The sequence below is a fragment of the Scleropages formosus genome, chromosome 5 (assembly GCF_900964775.1).
Source record: "Scleropages formosus chromosome 5, fSclFor1.1, whole genome shotgun sequence".
In the NCBI taxonomy this organism is placed as follows: domain Eukaryota; kingdom Metazoa; phylum Chordata; class Actinopteri; order Osteoglossiformes; family Osteoglossidae; genus Scleropages; species Scleropages formosus.
Window position 1 is genome coordinate 5,451,476 of NC_041810.1, and position 19,780 is coordinate 5,471,255.

At 42.9% G+C, this 19,780-nt stretch overlaps 1 protein-coding gene across 1 annotated transcript; it reads left to right on the forward strand.

Moving 5' to 3' along the window:
- Positions 1 to 232: 232 nt before the first annotated feature.
- LOC108930853 (annexin A5-like) lies at positions 233 to 16,064 on the forward strand. Its single transcript, XM_029252322.1, has 13 exons — positions 233 to 309; positions 546 to 581; positions 6,228 to 6,312; positions 9,486 to 9,580; positions 10,636 to 10,749; positions 11,127 to 11,217; positions 11,422 to 11,501; positions 11,948 to 11,998; positions 12,260 to 12,353; positions 12,747 to 12,842; positions 13,130 to 13,188; positions 14,085 to 14,207; positions 15,641 to 16,064. Exons 2-13 carry the CDS (start codon positions 579 to 581, stop codon positions 15,701 to 15,703), a joined length of 954 nt encoding a protein of 317 aa, XP_029108155.1. The 5' UTR covers positions 233 to 309; positions 546 to 578; the 3' UTR covers positions 15,704 to 16,064.
- The last annotated feature ends 3,716 nt before the right edge of the window (positions 16,065 to 19,780 follow it).

The following is a 19,780-nucleotide window of genomic DNA, read 5'->3' on the forward strand; positions in this document are numbered from 1 at the left end:
TTCAAAACAGCTGCTTATTTTCCCATTCATATTGCTGGGTAATTTTTAGTGCATCAGTTTAGGGTAAGTACCTCCGCTGGCCCATTAAGAGGGCGTTTTCTCTGAAAAGCAGTCAGCAATAGCAATTAATAGGACAAGGGAAAGCGGAGGAGGGGTTGAGAACTACATTTCCCAGAAGGCTCCTCACTTTGCATCCGGTTGAGACACGTGACAAGGGCGTGTCATGCCAGGGGGCGTAGTAGCTTGTGAAGAAATAGAGTTAGTGTGTGTTCGTTCCAGCTGCGGTACGTGTTCAGCGCTCCGTTTCTGGTATGTTTCACATTTCCCTTTTAGTTTTTTCTATTAAAAAAAAAAAAAAAATATATATTATATATATATATATATATATATATATATATACACACACATACATATACATATACATACACACCTCGAAAGAAAAATGATTTCTTCAGGCTGGCTGCTACTTGATTTAATTTGCAAAAAAGTGTTTTTAATAGTTTCATGTGACTTTTTTTTTTTTTTTTTAACTTTTTAATTTTCAGCTTGGGTCCAGTAGAAGGCACAAAGACTTTGCAATGGTAAGCTTTTTTTTTTTTTCTTTATTCCCCCCCCCCCCCCCCCCCCCCCCCCCCCCCCCCCCCCTCCCCCATCAACAAGACATACAACTTCCCCTTCTAAGTCAAGTTTATTTCTGTGTAAACTGCAGTAAGGGGGGGGGGGGTCTCATTGTTTCTTCTGCAAAGTCAACACTGCAGGAAAAAGTCCACCAGTCTAGACCTGTCTCTAGAATAAAAGTTTGCTTTTCTTCCTGGGGAGTTCTACTGGAGCTTTCAGATGAAGCACGCTGCGCGCTTGCATGCCTGGTCCGAGCGAAAAGGGTCCCGAGTGCATCTGTTCCGGATCTTATCCTCTTATTTCAGCAGATGTGCTTTTCGACAGCTTCCCTTGTGCTCGGCCGAGCCCCCTTACCGCGGTAGGACGAGGTCTTTCGGGCGATGGAGGAGAGACTCGGGGCCCTATGACTCACGTTGACCTGGCAGGGAGCCTCTCGGTCCAGCTGCTTCCACGTAGATGTGGCGGAAAGTTGCTGAGAAGAACGGGGCAGAACCATCCAGTTTCTCCAGTCCTGGGTAACGGGTGTGGTCGCGGTCGCTAGATCTTGCCGGAAACCAGCGGGCCCGTCGAGGGCTTTGTGCGGACGCTGCTGGGGGACAGGAACCCAGAGGCCAGATCGAGAGGTCCCTGCAACTGTAAGGACCTCTGCCCACATGCAACTGAAAACTAGTGGTTTTTTTTTTTTTTATTTGGGGCTAATTTGACTCTTTTGGCTGTTCATACCACAAAGGTTACTTGTACTTCTCCGCTGAGCGGCAGTGCAGCTGTGTCGGAAGGGACAGATTCACAGAAACTGTAAGATCAGCGGCGAGTTCCCGATCCCTTCCGTTTAATCGACATCGCAGAGGAGCACGCGTGAGAAATTAATAAGCTGTTCAGACAGAGTTGGTTGGAGAAAAATGTTGACTTTTCCACTGACTTTCTGATTGACCAGGTTTGAAAGTCTGCCCTCAACCTCTGTTTTACTTTTGATAATTGATATATGGCTTTTTCTTTTTGCCTCCCGGATCTGTACTTTGACATATTTTCCAGAATGCAGGTGTTCGCCTTCGACGGTTTCTGTGCTTGTTTGTGTTCTGTGTTTCTCTGTCATGCTCACTCTTAGTCAAATGAGGTTCCCTGTTGTCAGGTGTTCTCCACCTCCCTCTCCACGAATCCCGACCCTCTCGCTGGAAGAGGCGGTAGAGCCGGTTTTCCCGCTGCTCCCTCGCTGCTCTGCCGACGCTCTGACTCACAGCTGGACTTATTGGGGACGTTCGGGGGCCTGAAATGAGACTCGGATGCCGGTGAAATGAGGAAACGGATGAGCGCCGTCATTTTATTCCTGTTTCGAGTTTGTCTCTCTAACCCAATTGCGTTATCCAATTTACGTGCTCTATAGACCAAGGCAGACAACTGTAGACCGTTCTTAGGACAAATATCTGGAATAATTGACTGCGCATTGCTGATGTTTTCCAAGCTTACAATAATATCACCGGGTTCATTGTTCTCAACCTGGTTACGTTCCTATGGGACTTCATTAATAGGCTGTACGGTGAGTGTGAGGAAAATGATATTCCTCTAGGATGGTTAAACGTATGAGAATTCGAACTGAAGAAATATTGGCTGCATTAGTAATTTGGAGCAGGAAGACGCCTTTTGCTCCTTAGGCAGTCCCACCGATGGGTCTCATGCACTCGTTCGGTTATATAATGGTCTCATTCGAATGCTGTTTTGTTGGCATAATGGTGTCTTGCCATTGTGCTCATCACAGGTGGGTTTTCAGCAATAGGTCTCTGAAGGCGGCAGGGACAGCAGGCGGCGGCGTGCTTAGAGCCGTTTCCTTGCGACTGAAAGACCCATCTCTCAATCCCACCTCCTGCTGTAGTGGCCTTGAGCAAGGTACTTAGCTGAATTGTAAAACTCAGGTTCACCAACAGTGTGTGAATGACAGAGAGACTGTGGTGCTCTGGTTTCCTCCCACAGTCCAAAGACATGCTGTTCAGATTCCCCTGCAGTGTGTGAGTGACGGAGAGAGTGTGTTCCACTGATTGTATGTATGAGTGACCCATTGCAAGTAGTGTATCTAGCAGTGTAAGTCACCACGGTGAATAAGGTGTGTGGGCTGATAACACTACATAGAGTTCATTGGAAGTTTCTTTGGAGAAAAGTATCTGCTACCTAAACAAATGCCAGTGTAAAATGTAAATTTGTACCTCAATGAATTCAACCTTCTTAATTCTTATTATACATACAAAATACAAAAAAAAAAATGCTTTAACTTCAACAAGCAAGGTAATAACAGGGTACATCTCAGCTAGTCAGAAGTCTTATGAAGTGTCTCCAGGCTTGAAGGGCTGCAGCGTAGAGTCCGTTGGAAGTCACTTTGGAGAAAGTCATCTGATAAATATGTAAATGAAGTGAAATTAATGAACCACAGACTGAAATTCTGTTTTTTTTTCTTTTTTCTCCCCCCAGTTGTATTTACAGAAGAAAATCAAACATGTTCACTTAGCTTTTTCAAGTTGTACGTCTTAATATCTCTTAACCAGCTTGTTGAATGCGATTATAACTTGTTTAACTGGTTTGTGGGAAGGGAGGGTTTGGATCTATTTATGCATCACACACCGTCCTTGAAAGTACCTCGCACTGTTGAGCGGCTTACAGCTGGAGGTGGGATTCAAACCTGCGACCTTTGCGTCCAAAGGCAGCAGCTGTAACCACTACACTACCAGCTGGATTGTGGGTGTGTTTGCGTTGATGAACGATTGTGTGTTCAGTCCTGTACGTACAGTATGCACCGCAAATTGTGGGGCGAGAACCAAGTAAACTGGGACAAATGATTTGATGTGAAAATTGTGTATTTCATTGAGTGTGGTTGCATAAAGAGCATTTAATATTTCATTAAAAATGTCTGTGTTTTAAGGCAACTCTTTCTGTCTGTCCAAAACTGGAAAAAGTTCGTTATTAAGCAACACGACATCCAACGGGCACATTTCACAACAGGGGCCCTTTGCAGCAAAGTTTTTTTTTTTTTTTTTTTTTAAACATTCCTTAACATTAATAATATTCATTATAAAGAGAACAAGAATTTTAGCATTTTGTGCACTAATGGCCTTAAATACAGAGCATAATCAGTGCAGAACTGCTGCTGCGTTAAAGAAATGGAAAGAGTCCCCGGCATAGATCACCTCCCACAATATTTCTGTGTTGCCATATAAATTATTTATTATTTTTAAGAGAAGGAAGTTGTGAAAACAACACAGAATGGAATCGCTGTGTGGATTCAGGGGAACTGTTGTCGGGGATTACAGGGTAAGATGGTGTATGGTTTCATTGTGGTTCAGGACTGAGGGGTGGGTGGATGGGGGGCATTCCACGGTGTTGGCGTGTCAGATTGTCATTTGTTTACGTCTCAGGGTTTCTACAGTGCACCTTGACTCTTTCCATGTCTGGTATTTACATATTTGTGGAATCCCACCCCCGCCTTGATCGGAGTTGTTTGGAGTCTCTGTGTCCCATGCTGTGCTGGGTTAGGATACGGTAAAAGTGGGTGTATGTGAGAAACCCGGACCTCGCTCGGCCAACAGCAAGTCCAATCCGCTGCACTCGGCGAACACTCGCATTGTAGGATTTTTGTTATTCCGCAGCATTGAAAGGTAAAGTGACGCTCTGCCAGCCAAGTGGAAGGAATGGAATGCGACTTGGCGGTGACTCGTTCGGTGACGTTTAATAATGAGAAGACAATGTATTGCAGACATTGCATAACGTTGTGGGAAGGGACAAAGTTTGGGAGAGCGCGATTTTTAAAAAAAAAAAAAAAAAAAGTTGCTGCTGTAGAAGTTTTGGTGTCGATGTGTTTCAGTGCTGGTCTCCTTAAATTTACTTTTATGTTCGCTCGCTCCCTGTTCACACACAGGCACAGTGAGTAGCGCTGCTGTCTCACAGCGCCTGGCTGGTGCAAGAGGGCATGGGTTTGATCCCCACTCAGCCTGTGTGGAGTTTGCATCTCCTCCCTGTATCTGTGTGGGTTTCCTCCGAGTGCTCTGGTTTCCTCCCACACTCCAAAGACATGCTGTTCAGGTTCACCCATAGTGTGTGAGTGAGACAGAGTGTTCCACTGATGTATGGATGAGCAAGTAGTAAAGGAGTGTATCTAACAGTGTAAGTCACCATGGTGAATAAGGTGTGTGAGCTGATAACACTACATAGAGTTCATTGGAAGTTGCTTTGGAGAAAAGTGTCTACCTAAATAAATGTAGATGATATATATCACAAATATGATTCATTTTATTTTTATAAAGTATTTTTCTATTAAAGCTATATTATAAAACAATAATTATGTTGGTCAATCAAAAAAAGAAATGGATAATGGAGAGAAAACAGATGCAGATGATTTTTCCTGATTCTCCTATATTGATGTACTATAGTGTTTAGTCTCCTGCTTCCCACTGTGCCTCTTCCATCCAGCACCGTTGCCTCCCTTCTCCTTCCGCCTTTGCCTTGCTTCAGCTGGCTGGCGTGCGTTATTAAATGTGGTTAAACATTAATATAACTAAAATATTTAATTTTCCATTACTTTATAATGTAAATTATTTAATGCGTGCTGTTGTGCCCTACAACATTTTTCTTACAATATAAGGGATTTAGGTTTTCTGTCTTTTTTTTGCAAACTTGGAATGACTTGGAACGAGTTAGAATTTTATGTTTTTATGTTTTCTAATGTTGTAACAGATTTAGGTTCTATCTAGATTTTATTTTTTTACAAAATATTTTTATAGTCTTTCAGATTTTATATTATTATTTCCACATTTTTGCTACAAGGGCCCTTTTCAGGAATGAATGAGGTATGAATCTTGAGGGGTGAGTGTACAATAACCACAGTTAAAGTACAGTAAAAGTAGTACAGCTGTTTAAACTGGACCAGTGGAATGATCATGTGCGCTCACAGGTGAGATGGGTGATGGTCAGAGGCCTATGAGGGACACCGCGTGAGGGGTAAGGGTTATTTTTACGCCGTGGTGTTGGGGTCCTGATCGCGATGGATCCCTTCCCCGAACGGGGGGCCTGAGAAAGCGATAGCTGGGCCGGGAACGCTCTGTCTAGTCCTCTAATTGTACAGGTCCCACGATTTCGGTAGGATCATCGGCTGTGACCTATGTGCCGATGGGGTAATACTTGCAGTCTGGCCCTGTACGCTGTGCTGCCTCCCCCATGTACCGTACGTGATTATGGAGGAGATGAGGGTGGAGTCGATAATGGCAGTGTACATTCTCATCATTGCTTGTGGAACTTTAACCGTCTGCGAAGGTAAGTCGGTGGCGCAGTGGGTTGGACCACAGTCCTGCTGTGTGGTGGGTCTGGGGTTCGAGTCCCGCTTGGGGTGCCTTGCGACGGACTGGCGTCCCGTCCTGGGTGTGACCCCTCCCCCTCCGGCCTTACGCCCTGTGTTGCCGGGTAGGCTCCGGTTCCCCGCGACCCCGTATGGGACAAGCGGTTCTGAAAGTGTGTGTGTGTGTGCGCGAAGGTAAGTCCTCCACGGGCCTTTCGAACCAGCAGGGAACTACAGACACTTTCCGGCGAAGTGTTTTACCAGACATTTGAAACTCAGAGCAAATCTTTGTTCCCAGGCTTTTAGAGGTACCGTGAAGCCCTACGCCAACTTCAATGCCAACAATGATGCGGATGTCATGCATAAGGCAATGAAAGGACTGGGTGAGTATGGGCTACTTGGGGGTGGGGGTGGGGGGTGTGAAAAGATGAGGGGCTGAAAGTAAGAATTTTTTCTGATGAATGAGAGGCTGCTGTTTTCGGTGAACTTTTTTTGTCATTTTGCTCGGGTGTTTGCACTTTTGCATTATATTCATTACGGCTTGACCCTTACTCACTATGCAAGCATGTTTTTCCTTGTCTGGGTCGGTTCAGATACATTTATTCATTTAGCTGATGCTTTTCTCCAACGCGACTTATTATTTACCCATTTATACAGCTGGGTAATTTTTACTGGCGCAATTTAGGGTAAGTACCTTACTTAAGGGTACTGCAGCCGGAGGTGGGGATCAAACGTACAACCTTTGGTCTAAAGGCTGCTGTTCTAGATAATGTCTTTAAGCAAAAATAAGAAGCCAGTGGGAAGCTGGTGGCATAAATGAATTAAAGCAGCATGAAAAACAGACGCACGGACACTTGTCCTGAACGGGGTTGCAGTGAACCGGGATGCTAGTCCGTCACGAGGCACCCCAAGTGGGGCTCGAACCCCGGACTCGCCAGAGAGCAGGACCCGGCTAAACCCGCAGCGCCACCGCGCTTCTCAGCATGAAAAACACATTTTAAAAATTAATTTTATTCAGTGTACTTGGCTTGTTTATGTGACAGCCACATGGCGATGGTAGGGGTGTAAATATGTTATATGAACTAGTCAACAGGTGGCGTAGTGGTTAAAGGTTGCAAGTTTAGCTGTAGTACCTTTAAGCAAGGTACTTACCCTAAATTGCTACAGTAAAAGATAACCATGCTGTATAAATGGGCAAATAATTGTGAAGTACTTTAACATTGTAAGTTGCTTTGGAGAAAAGTGTCAGCTAAATAAATGTGATGTAAAGGACCAGGGTTTGAATCGTACCTGCTGCTGTAGTACCTTTAAGCAAGGTGCTTACTCTGAATTGCTCTGGCACAAATTACCCAGCTGACTAAATGGATAAATTATTGTATCTTAAATTGTGCATCACTTAGGAGCAAAACTTCAGCTAAATAAAGAAATAATAGCATTGAATTCAATATTTCGGTTGTGATTTAGATTTGCCGTAATCGATGGCTGTGATTGGTTGAGATATAATGGAAAGGAAGGAGGAAGCGAAAAGAGAGATGATGGCGTAACGTGCTTTATTTGGCGTTGAAGCTGGTTCGTCCTTTCACATCCAGCGTCCGCTACTCTAAAACTTGCCGGTTCGTCCTCGCTGCTGTGAGTCATCCAGGGCCGCTGTACGCAGACTCGCTGTCGTTAGAGCTACGGTGAATTTATGAGCCGTGGAGTGTCATACATCAGAAGGCTCGTAACGGCAAACGCGGATGCCTTGAGATTCCCCGAGCAGCCGTTTCAGCCTCTGCAGCCCGAGTCCCGTGGCTTCGCTTTGGTAGAAATAATTATTGCTTATGAGAAAAAGCAGGCAGAAAACCATCTCTGTAATGTGCTGGTTTTAACTCCTCTTTCCCAGTGCAACTGAATTAAATCTAGTGTGAAAAATGTTTTTTTTTTTTTTTTTTTTTTTTTTTTTTTAATTTGTTTAATTTAATTCATTACAGCAAATGCACTTGGCTTGCAGATGTAATGATCAGATGGTGATGAAAATTTTTCATGAGGTATCCAGTAGCTGGCATAGAGGTTGGAGCTGTTGCCGTTGCTCTTGACCTGCGTGTGATTCCTTGTCCTGCTGTAGGGCCCTTGAGTAACGTACTTACCCTGCATTGAAGGAGTAAATTTGACCCAGCGGTGTCAGTAGGCAAATTAAATAAGTAGGCAGCAAGGTGACACAGCGTGTAGAGCTGATGTCTCGCAGCGCCTGGGTGGTGTGAGAGTACATGGGTTTGATCCCTGCTCAGTCCCTGTGGGTTTCATCTGGGTGCTCTGGTTTCCTCCCACTGTCCAAAGACATGCTGTTCAAGTTTACCCATAGTGTGTGAGTGAGAGAGAGAGTTTGTGTTCCACTGATGTATGGATGAGTGACCCAGTGTAAGTAGTGTATCTAGCAGTGTAAGTCACCACGGTGAACAAGGTGTGTGGGCTGATAACACTACGTAGAGTTCATTGGAGGTCACTTTGGAGAAAAGCGTCTGCTAAATAAATGGAAAATTGACAAAGTGGTATCAATAGTGAAATAATTGTATAAGTAGCTGATTGTACAAAGGTATGGCATTAATGTAAATGTAGTTAAGGATCTGGTTATGTGTTGTGGGCTGTTTTTGTCCTTTTGAGCAGGTTTAAGCTGCCTGTTCCCTTAGAAGGACCTGAACACAATGAACGTGTCTCATTTGGAAGTGATTTTTTTTTTTTTTTTTTTTTGCTGAGCAGAGCCCTTGGTTGGATGACTGACATCTAGCAAGAAGCAATGATTTGATGCCCTGTATAAATATAGAGAACTACGTAGTTTTCTCTTATGTGCATGTTCTTTGTTGACAGTGAATGGAGGGGTAATACTGTCAGTCTCAATGTCCTGCACACTCAGCCCAGACAGTAGAAATAATGAGAAGGGGGCGATGCTGATGCCTTGTTGTTCCTGGGCTGTAGGTTTGACGTGGGTTTGAATCCAGGTCTGTTTTTGGGGAGTTTGCATGGTCTCCCTGCGTTCGGGTGTGTTTTATCGGTGCGCTCCCCTTTCCTCCCACACTCAAAACATATGATTCGGGCACCGTGATCCATCTAAACTTCCCCATTCTTGTCGATGTCCCTGAACTCTGAGTTTCGTTGGCGTCTTTTCAAAATCTTTGAAGAAGAATTTGAAGCATGTGGAAATTAGAAATGAAATGAATAAAATGACTTCAAAGCCCATTTTGGGGCAGCTGGTAGCGTAGTGGTTAGAGCTGCTGCCTTTGGGCCCAAAAGGTTGCAGGTTCAAACCTTACCTCCAGCTGTAGTACCCTTGAGCAAGGTACTTACCCTACTTTACTTGAGTCACATGTCTGCAGCTATGTCTCTTTCTCTTAATGTGATGCATAAATTGTTCTTTTGCTGAGATGTACGACCCTATGGACAAAAGCGTCTGCTAAATGAATAAATGTAAATGTAAAATTACCCAGCTGTTTAAACAGGTAAATAATTGTAAGTAATTTATCGCTGTGATTTAGATTTTTCATGAGTCCCAGTTTATCAATGCCGGTGTGGGGTCTTCCAGGCACGGACGAAGCTGCCATCCTCCAGCTCGTGACGTCCCGCAGCAACGCTCAGCGACAGCAGATTAAAGCGGCGTACAAGACTCTTTATGGGAAGGTGAGAAGGAGCTCGTTGATGATTAATGCCTGACGACAGGTACCGCAGCTGCAGCGACTGACACTGAGAATCCAGGCAACTTGAGTCATTGCTGCAATATTTCTTTGGAATCCTAAACGCGTGGGCTCTTATTTTGCTGCCCGCTTCTCTGCTGGTGAATGACGTGTCGCTAGAAACACTGTGCAATGTAAGTGTTTGCGAAATAGCAATAAAGCAGAGGATATGGTTGGTTTTCCACGTGAAACTGAAGTGTACAGCATAATGTACACTAATAGTGTTGCACAAAGAATTACATTTCTTTTATTTTAGTATTGCGAGCGTAAATTGTGGCCCGTCTCGTTAAATCTGCTTAATTGCTGAATTTTGCTGCTTACTAGTTACTCTTAACATTATTTATTCTAAAAATATGTATTGTTTTTAAATAGAGATGCTCCTCTACTTACGATGGTTCCACTTACGATTTTTCGAAGTTACGATGGTACAATAGCTATACGCATTTGGTAGAATCCATACTTAGAATTTTGAATTTCGATCTGTTCCCGCGCTTGCAATATGCGGTATGATACTCCCTCCGGATGTTGGGCGATGGCAGCATACCTCAGCATCCGCTCAACCACGCTCGCGGTCTGTCTCGATCACACCAACGAGTGTAAACAACCGATACGGTGTTAAAAGCATTTTATTTTGTGTTTTCGCATCCCATCATGTCTGCTTAACGCCCATGTGTGTCTCCTGCTGAAATTTGCCCAGCTGTAGGCTACGGTAAGTGTTCCGAGCACGTTTAAGGTAGGCCGGGCTACGATGTTCGGTAGGTGCGACACTGTATTCTTTTTCGACTTACGATTTTTCCACTTGCGATGGGTTTATCGGAACGTAACCCCATCGTTAGTCGAGGAACATCTGTATTCCCATGACTGAAATACATCTCCTGCTCATATAGAAAATCTGTATGAATAAATCCTTATTTAGAACAAGAGGTTCTCAGAGAAGCTGTTGTGGAAATATAACTTTTTTTTTTTTTTTTAAAATGCCGTTTTGTTTCCTCTGTTTCACAGGATTTGGTTCATGATTTGAAATCTGAACTTTCAGGAAAGTTTGAAAAACTTATTCTCGCTTTAATGATGCCACCTGTTATCTACGATGCGACTGAACTCCGGAATGCCATAAAGGTTCGTGTTCTTTTTTTCCTTCCCGTGAAACAGGTGCTGCATTTTATTTAAGGATTACATTAATATATAACAGGCATAAAGCATCATTGTAATGGTGGTACATTGTCAATAATCCCATCGAAGCCCATGCAAATATTAGATGACTAATTTACTCAAGTATTGACTAACCTATGGTGTGGTTTGCTGGTCTGCCCTAGTCCGTACCGTGTTTGACTCCTGCATCTCGGTAGAGCCGCCACAGTATGTAAATAATGATTTACGTGGTCGTTATTCTGGGTCGAAGGGCAGCGTATCTGCACAGGTGTAGCTACCTTGCCGTGAAGGCGAGTTGCACCTTTTTGGGTCCGATACGGACATTGAGCGGCGCTGCCTTTCAGGGAGCAGGAACCGACGAGAAGGTGCTGATCGAGATCCTGGCGTCCCGCACTCCGGAACAGGTGCGCGAGATCATCGCTGTCTATAAACGAGGTGAGCAGCCAAGCAAAGCTGTGTTCTCGCACTTTTCGCCGCTAGCGTGAAGCGCGTGCCCCGTGGACAAGGCCGACTTGCAGCGTCTACCTATTTAACGTCACTGTTGTAACAGCTAGGAATTAAAGCCGTACCAGGAATCTTAAGACGTTCCGATCGCGTCCGAGTGTAAAAAGTTCACTTTTCTGCTTTTCTTTGTTTTAGAGTTTGACAAGAATCTGGAAGACGACGTTACCGGGGACACGTCTGGGTATTTCGAGAGGTTGCTGGTGATTCTCCTCCAGGTGTGTCTGCGTGTGGGAGACGGGTGGGTCTTTGGTGAGCGGTACCACGGAGATGTGGCGTCACAAGGTCAAGTGGAAATGTAGAGTCCCCTGTGGGAAAAGCACACGGTCCCCTTTAGACTGTTGGTCTCTAAACAGGACTGGCTTCACAAACGCACAAAAAAATCACTCACAATGACACCACTCTGAGGGGCAGTTGGTAGCACAGTGGTTAGAGCTTCTGCCTCTTGACCCAAAGGCCACAATGTTCTAGTCGCACCTCCAGCTATAGCACCCTTCAGTAAGATACTTGCCCTGAATTGCTCCAGTAAAATTACCCACCTGTATAAACGAGTAAATAATTGTAAGCAACTTAACACTACGTTGCTTTGGAGAAAAGCATCAGCTAAATGAATACGTGTAAGAAATGTCCTCACTTGACTGGATGGCTCTTTCTCCCTCCTTAGGCCAGTAGGCAACAAGGCGTGGACGCTGGAAAAGTGGAACAGGATGCCAAGGTCGGTGATACGTCTGTAAATAAAATAGAATTGAGGGGATGGTGACACTGAATATACAGCACGGCGAGAGTCCTCGCGTTAAACAAAAGCAGCCGCGGTAGTCTGTAATTTACTGTGGTACTTTCCGGACGCATCTTGAAACGAAGCTTTGTTTCTTGTTCAAATTGCACGTGGAAAACCGGTGTCAATGGAGTAGTAGAATAATAATAGAGTAGAATAATAGAACGTGTGTGTTGATGAAGTGTGTGTCCTTCGTCGCAGGACCTGTTTGCTGCGGGGGAGGCCAAAGTCGGCACAGATGAAGAGAAGTTCATCAACATCCTGGGGAACAGAAGCTTTGAGCATCTTCGGAAAGGTACGTGGGTTGTGTGCGCGCACAGGTTTTATTCTCCATCACTTTTATTCACCTCTTAGTCACACAATTAACCAAATGATTAAAATGTAATTATTTATTCATAATTGTATTCATGTGTAATAGTTACTGTCCATTGGCCAATACATTCAGCATATTAATGGTCTCTGAAGAGGGCACACGATACATTTGAGTGTGTGTGTGTGTGTGTGTGTGTGTGTGTGTGTGTGTGTGTGTGTGTGTGTGTGATATGAGCAGCAGAAAATGGAGCAATAAGCTCAGGTGGAAGTGGGGCCCCAGATTTGCATACGCAGGGCCTCCTTGGACCAAGCCAATTAAAATGATTTCAGCTGAGACATCCTGAATATGAAATACATTTATTTGCATTTATTTTAGTTTTTGAAGCCTACATGAAGCTGTCTGGTTATGAAATTGAAGAAAGCATTCAGAGGGAAACTTCCGGCAGCCTGAGGTCCCTACTTCTCGCTGTAGGTAAGTGCTGACCTTCGGTACACTTCTAAATACTTACTGAAATGAATAAAAACACTAAAAGGGGGGTAACGGTCCTTTTAATCTCGAAGTGACCGAGTACTAAAATATGACCTATAAACTGAGCACAGTGGTTAGAATTAAAATGTTGTAATAAATTGCATTCCTGCCATACTATTGTACCTCTCCTTCCTGCAGTTAAATGCAACCAACAGTGATCCAGTAGTTGAAATATAACTAAATAGTTTTTCTAAGGAAATCCAGTTTTAATATGGTTCTTCTCCGTGCAGCGAAGTGTGCGAGAAGCGTTCCAGCCTACCTTGCTGAATGTCTGTACCACTCCATGAAGGTAGTACCCGTTCCCGTGGCGTCACCTGCTTTGCTCTTTGCGCCTCCTCTAGCTTTGCCTACATGGCCACTCAAGTTGGGGTGGATTGGAGCTTCTGCTCAATAAGTAGTGTTATAGGAGCCCTTGTCATGCAACCAAATGACCCGAGGTTAGTCCCGCTCTAGTAGTACAGCTCATAATGGTATTTACCCTGAACTGATGCTCTAACAAATATCAGGACAGCTGATAGGGTAGTGGTTAGTTACTTTCTTTGGACCCAAAGGTTGCAGGTTTGATTCCCATCTCCAGCTATACTACCCTTGAGCAAGGTACTTACCCTCAACTGCTTGAGTAAAGTTACCCAGCTGTATAAATGGGTAAATAATTGTAAGCATCCTAGTGGATGGCTGGTAGCATAGTGGTTAGTGCTGCTGCCTTTGGATCCAAAAGTTGTGGGTTTGATCCCCACCTCTAGCTGTAGTTCTCTTGAACAAGGTACCCACCCTCAATTGCTCTAGTAAAAATTACCCAGCTGTATAAATGGGTAAATAACTTAAAGTCACTCTGGAGAAGGGCATCAGCAAAATGAATAAGTGCAGTATACAGAATTCATGTTGTAAGTGGCTGTGGGCAAAAGTGTCTGCTAAATATTGGTAAATTACAGTATAATTTGGAGAGAAAGATTTAAGGCTGTGCTGAAATTCTAGTGTGCCTTGTAAATAACTGAGAAATATTACGAATATTAACATCTTAGTTGCTGAATTTTGAAGCCGCTTAGTCTAAGAAGGAGGATGCTGTGCATTAGCCGGCATCCTTCGGTCTTATTCCCAGTGCTCCCAGAATCCTTTGCTCCGCAGACCCTTGCGACCGGTTTTGCATGTAAGGTGACGTTTGGTATTGTTTGTTTCCCAACCCAGGGACTTGGCACAGACGATCACACCCTGATCAGGATCATGGTGTCCAGGAGTGAGGTGGACATGCTGGATATCAGGGCTCAGTTTAGGAGGATGTTTGCCAAGTCCCTCCACCACATGATCTCGGTACGTCCAGTAACTTCTTCTGACGCGCACAAGTGTTGCAGTGAAACACCTGCATCGCCTGACGTTACTGACCAGGTTATGTGACGTGAAGAGCGCTGCACTTTAATATTCTGCATTTACTCGAATATAACTCGCACTTTTCCCTCCAAAATTCCAATAAAAAAAAATCTGGGCATGAGATATATGCGGGAATTTTCGGAAACTAAAGTTTTTCAGGAAAAAATTAAATTGACGTTTACTATTAAATCAATGACTTTGAGTTTAAAACAAGCACTGTGACTTGAACGTTTTTCGATATTTTGCGCAAAAATTATCGGTAATTTACAAGACTCGAGATTGTTTACGAACAAACGTTGCTTCACAAATGACTTACAAGAAGTGATGGCTTGATAAAGAGGAGCGCGAAACGGACAACAACGGTCGGCCACTAAGCATATGATCGCTGCAATATTAAGAAAAAAAATCACGCGACTCGACAACAAAGGCGAGCCGGTGATTGTTGAAATGCTGATTCTCTTTAACCGAATTCCAAAATATCTGGAACTGCCGTAACAACATTGAATATCTGTTTCTTACAGTTTTAAACTTTTTTTTTTTTTTTTTTTTGTGGGCAAGGTATATATGAAACTCTCATTTCTTTTTTCGTAAAATTAGGGGTGTGAGCTATACGCAGGGGTAGAGTTATATTCGAGTAAATAGTATAATCAGTGGTCAGTAGGTCATTTTATGTTCTCTCATCGCTGGTAAGTACCGTAGTATCGGTGGGAATCTACCCAGAAGCCTTGTCTTCCTTGATTAGATCTAATAATCCTACATTTTGCTTCATTTCTCTTGGTCTAGTAACTCCCACTAATGAAATTGAATATTGCATTGTCTTTTGAACCAGATTTCATTTTATTCTTTATTCTTTCATCCAGGAAGACTGGAAAAAGGGGATGTCACTAAGTTATGAGTGTTTAAGTTTGAAAGAGCGATACTCTTCAAATGATACTTAAGTGATAATCAATTCTTTTAAACGGTTGCCAGCTGATCATCCACTTTGAGATGCATTTTTCTTAGGTTTGTCTTAATGTAAAGTCAAACTTGAATTGAACTGACTCAGAAATGCATCACTTGTGCAATACAGATGTTTTTGTTTTTTTTTCTATAAAATCATCCCACTGCTTTCAAAATATTCTTTTAATGTAGCCAAAAGATCAAGTGAAGAATTGTGTAAACACTGGTGCAGCTAGTGTGTTTATGTGTGAGCAGTTGTTCCCTAGAAAATAGGCACTTTCACCTGCCAGGATTTATCACCAGGATCTTATGGAACGTGTTCGGGAAGGACGGTGAATTCGGGGGTCAAGCACTGACCGGTTTGGCGATGGCTCCCAGTGCTGCTGGTCCTGACAGCTAATTCTGCCCCTATTTGAGCTTCTTGTGCTCTATTTTAGGGTGACTCGTCTGGGGACTACAAGAAGACCCTGCTCCTCCTCTGCGGTGGAGATGATGCATAATTCCTTGTGGAAGGGCACATAATACTCAGTGATAAAAAATCACTGCTCGACGCATTTGTAACCATTCTATAAGTTTAATGTTTTAGTGTTTATACTTTTGACCAAGAAAAAAAAAAAATTGATACTTGTTAACGTTTTGTAATAGCGTTTATAATCCGGATTAACTGTATTTCAATGTTTTTTACCTCATATAAGCTTAGAAGGATTTTTGTATGTACCTTTCACATGGTTTTGCACTTAAACATACTAATTGCTTACGGTAAATGCAAAAAGTTGTTTTGAATATGGACCCCCCCGTTATTTTTGTGAAACTGTCACCTTTGTGAGACTCCACATTCCATTAAAAGCTTTTTTTCATTTCTCCCTTTTTCCCCCTCCTTACTTTCTTTATTGTACTGGCTTAAGAAAAAAGTACATATCGCAGTCCGAAGGAATATATCCCGAAAAGCGTATCACTGCCAGAAAAAAATGTCACTTCAGAGAATTATCCTCAGTGTGTCATTTGCAGTAGCCTGTTCATTAAGTGTGTGTGTATATTTCAGATTCTTTTATCGGAATATGAAATGTTTATATTCCTGACTGTGTGTGGGTGTATATTTATAAGATGTTACTTTTATTTACTTACGTGTTCGTACAAAAATGTTGATGTAAATATTTATATCATTTGAGATGTCTCCTCTACTATGGTAATGCACACATTTACTCACCATTTCATTATTTTACATAGTCTGAAGCCAGGCTGACAATACGACTTTACCACGATTTTACCTCATTTTGATCTGAACAAAGCTGTCCATTGCTGACACCGCACGCACTCCCACTGGGATAAATTCACTATGGGTGGAAACGTGGGAGCGGTGCACTTTCCCTCCAGTCCAGCAGGGGCGCTCTACACTTTTCCTGCAACGAACAGCGCAGAATTTTCTCCAAAAAACACCGAAGAAGAGGCTCTTTCCACGAGTTTCTTCAATCGAAGGAGATTACAACGTAGGCGAGTTCCAGCTTCATCACTTTTATTTTCTGGAATTTTAATTCGATATAAGATTTTTTTTTTTTTAATTTATTTTTCTAAAGACTATGTCGATGAAATGAGGCTCGAGCGAGAGTGTAAATATGGGGCCCATTTGCTGTAGTTGCAAAGTGTGACCGCTAGGTGTCACTGTAGCCCACTTGTGCGATGCCAAGTTGACGCCTTTGGGTGCGCAGTGCGCGTGCGTTTTACCACGGGCTTTACTTCATTTTTACGCGTTTCGCAGATCGTAAATATTTGGTCACAGCCACCTGCAGCTCCGGGCTGGGTGGTCAGGTGTGAAGGAGAAACTGGAGATTGTTCAGCATGATTGTAATTTCACAGTGTAATTCATGAATGGGGCAGCAGGTGGCGTAGTATTTAGAGCACGAAAGGCCGCCAGTAACGGTAAAATATTTATAAAGGAAACAGTTCCAGTAACAATCAGTTAGAGCGGATTAAATAACTCTAAATAATTCTAAGTAGCTAAGCAATCAGACCTGGGCTAAGGTATTTTTTATATAATTAATAGGAAATTCCTGATGTGATGCGGAAATTACACAAGAATAAAGTAAAAGTATCAAGAGGAGGAAAGATCTCATTCCTTCTGTGCTGTGAAGAACAGAACTGCTAGATTAATGACACGGGGTGGTGGTGAGATCTTATCTCGCTCCATGCAGTGGAAATAATTATTAGAAATACAATTTTTTCAATAATGAGCAACATTGGAGAATTATGTTTTTTTTCTTTTTTTAATCTTGTAGCCGTTTGACTGATTGTAGACCGTTTTTTGCAATAATATCATTGGCATCTCTCGTAGTGGCTTTACCATACATTATGCATGTCATACTACATATAACAATAAATACATAACTGTATATAGTTATATATGTATAATGTATATGTTCTGTAATATATATAGTATATATTTTGTCTTATACATTGTAATAATATATACATTATATGTAGTTCTATATATATTATGTAATGTGAATATGTATTATATATTAAAAATTGCAAAGGGGGTGCGGTGGCGCAGTGGGTTGGACCGCAGTCCTGCTCTCCGGTGGGTCTGGGGTTCGAGTCCCGCTTGGGGTGCCTTGCGGCGGACTGGCGTCCCGTCCTGGGTGTGTCCCCTTCCCCCTCCGGCCTTACGCCCTGTGTTGCCGGGTAGGCTCCGGTTCCCCGTGACCCCCTAAGGGACAAGCGGTTCTGAAAATGTGTGTGTGTGTGTGTATTAAAAATTGCAATAATATATACATTATATTGTTGTACATTCTAATATAACAATGTTTGTTTTTTTAAGTAATAAAGCAATGACATTGCTGTTGGGTCAGAATTTTATTTTTGAAATTATGCTCCGATGGAATGTTGCTCATTATTTTTCCGGAAAGACTTGCAGTGTTTATACACATAGTTGGGGGGAGGGCAGTCAAATGTTTGTGGTCACTTATTCTGACAAGTCATGAGGGCACGGCATCAGCGCCAGTTGAGGACGAAAGCCTCTTTAGGCACTGGAGTTCCAGCATGAACTGCTCTAAATCTTTTGCTTCCATGCGCGATGGTGTTTCCAAATGCCCATTAATGACGAAGGGCTCGACCTCAGGCAACCGAGGCCGTGGATTGGCGGCGCCCACTCTGCCCCTTCCGCTTCGGAACAGCGCTGCCTTGTTTGAGGCTCCACAGCTCGTGAGACTGCATCGGGAAGGATGCAGCGATGTGGAGCGCCGATGGATCATGGGCCGCATTGCTCTGTGTGTGTGTGTGTGTGTGTGTGTATGTGTGTGTGTGTGTGTGTGTGTGTGTGTGTGTGTGTGTGTGTCCCTGCCAGATGGGCGAGGTGGACATGCTCTTGCGGCCTTTCGACTCTGCAGGAACGGTTAAACGTTAAAATCGTCACTTGGCACCATTCCCACAATTTACAGCACACTTCTCAGCATGGCACTTTTTTTTTTTAATAGATATTAAAAGTTGAAATTATTTTTTTGAGGTTCTATGGCTTTGATACCTAAGGGTCTCTTATGATCTTTGGATTTGACGCTGCTTCTTGCAGAGACATTTTTATTTCTTTCCGTGAGGTGAAAAAAATACCCATAAAAAGTTTTTGGCTCCCTGGTAAAATGTTTTATATCCGTGGAACGACATCTCTTGTGAATTCCGCTCATATCCGTTCTACAAACCAATCACACACTAATCACATTTCCATGTAACCTGAGGGTAGAGTAATGTTACAGATATAATCACCATCATTAGTATGGTATTTCAGATGTAACCAGGAAGAGATCGCCGGCACGTCGGAATAATATCTCGAGCCGCAAATGAAAACCAACTAATTTGCTGCGCAGGGCTGAACACTTTGCTCATTATCACTTCGTTTTACCTCATCGGCGCTATGGAGAGGGGGAAGCGCTTGTTGCACTTGACTCCCTCCCTCTGTTATTCCGGCCCAGTCTATTGTTGAACTGCAGGCATTAAAAATTATTCGAGGTCGTATAATATTCCGTTTAGTCTATAGTCAGTCCTCACTGAATTAAATCAAAATTTGCTTTATTGATCCTCTTTCTCCATTGTCGTTAAGGAACAGATCTAGATATTATGTTGGTTCAGATTTTTGTCGTCCAAAAGTTAGATTGGTGCTTGAGTTTGGGGGAGCTGGTAGTGTAGTGGTTCAAGTTGCTTCCTTTGCGCCTTAAGGTTGCAGGTTTGATTCCCACCTCCTGATGTAGTACCCTTGAGCAATATGTTTATCCTCAAACACCCACCTCTTTAAATGGGTAAATATATTAATATTGCAAATTGCTTTGGAGAAAAGCGTCGGCTAAATGAATAAATGTGACTGTTTAAGTTAATTAAATTTGAATTGCTGTGGTGCATGTAATGTTTTACCATAAATTTTAATGATTAATTAAGGAACTCAAAGGATGGATAATTTTATTATACAACCTGCCAGCATCATAGACCTCGTGCTGTAACACAATGTTGAAATATTCCTTCTCCTCACATATTTGGATATTAGAACGGCTCATAATTATACAATCGCTCACCCAGATTGAAGTTATGAGCAGTTA

Coding starts and splice junctions, on each gene's coding strand:
- LOC108930853 (XM_029252322.1), top strand. Junction 6,313..9,485: donor TAAGGCAATGAAAGGACTGG/GTGAGTATGGGC, acceptor GGGGTCTTCCAG/GCACGGACGAAGCTGCCATC. Junction 9,581..10,635: donor ACAAGACTCTTTATGGGAAG/GTGAGAAGGAGC, acceptor TCTGTTTCACAG/GATTTGGTTCATGATTTGAA.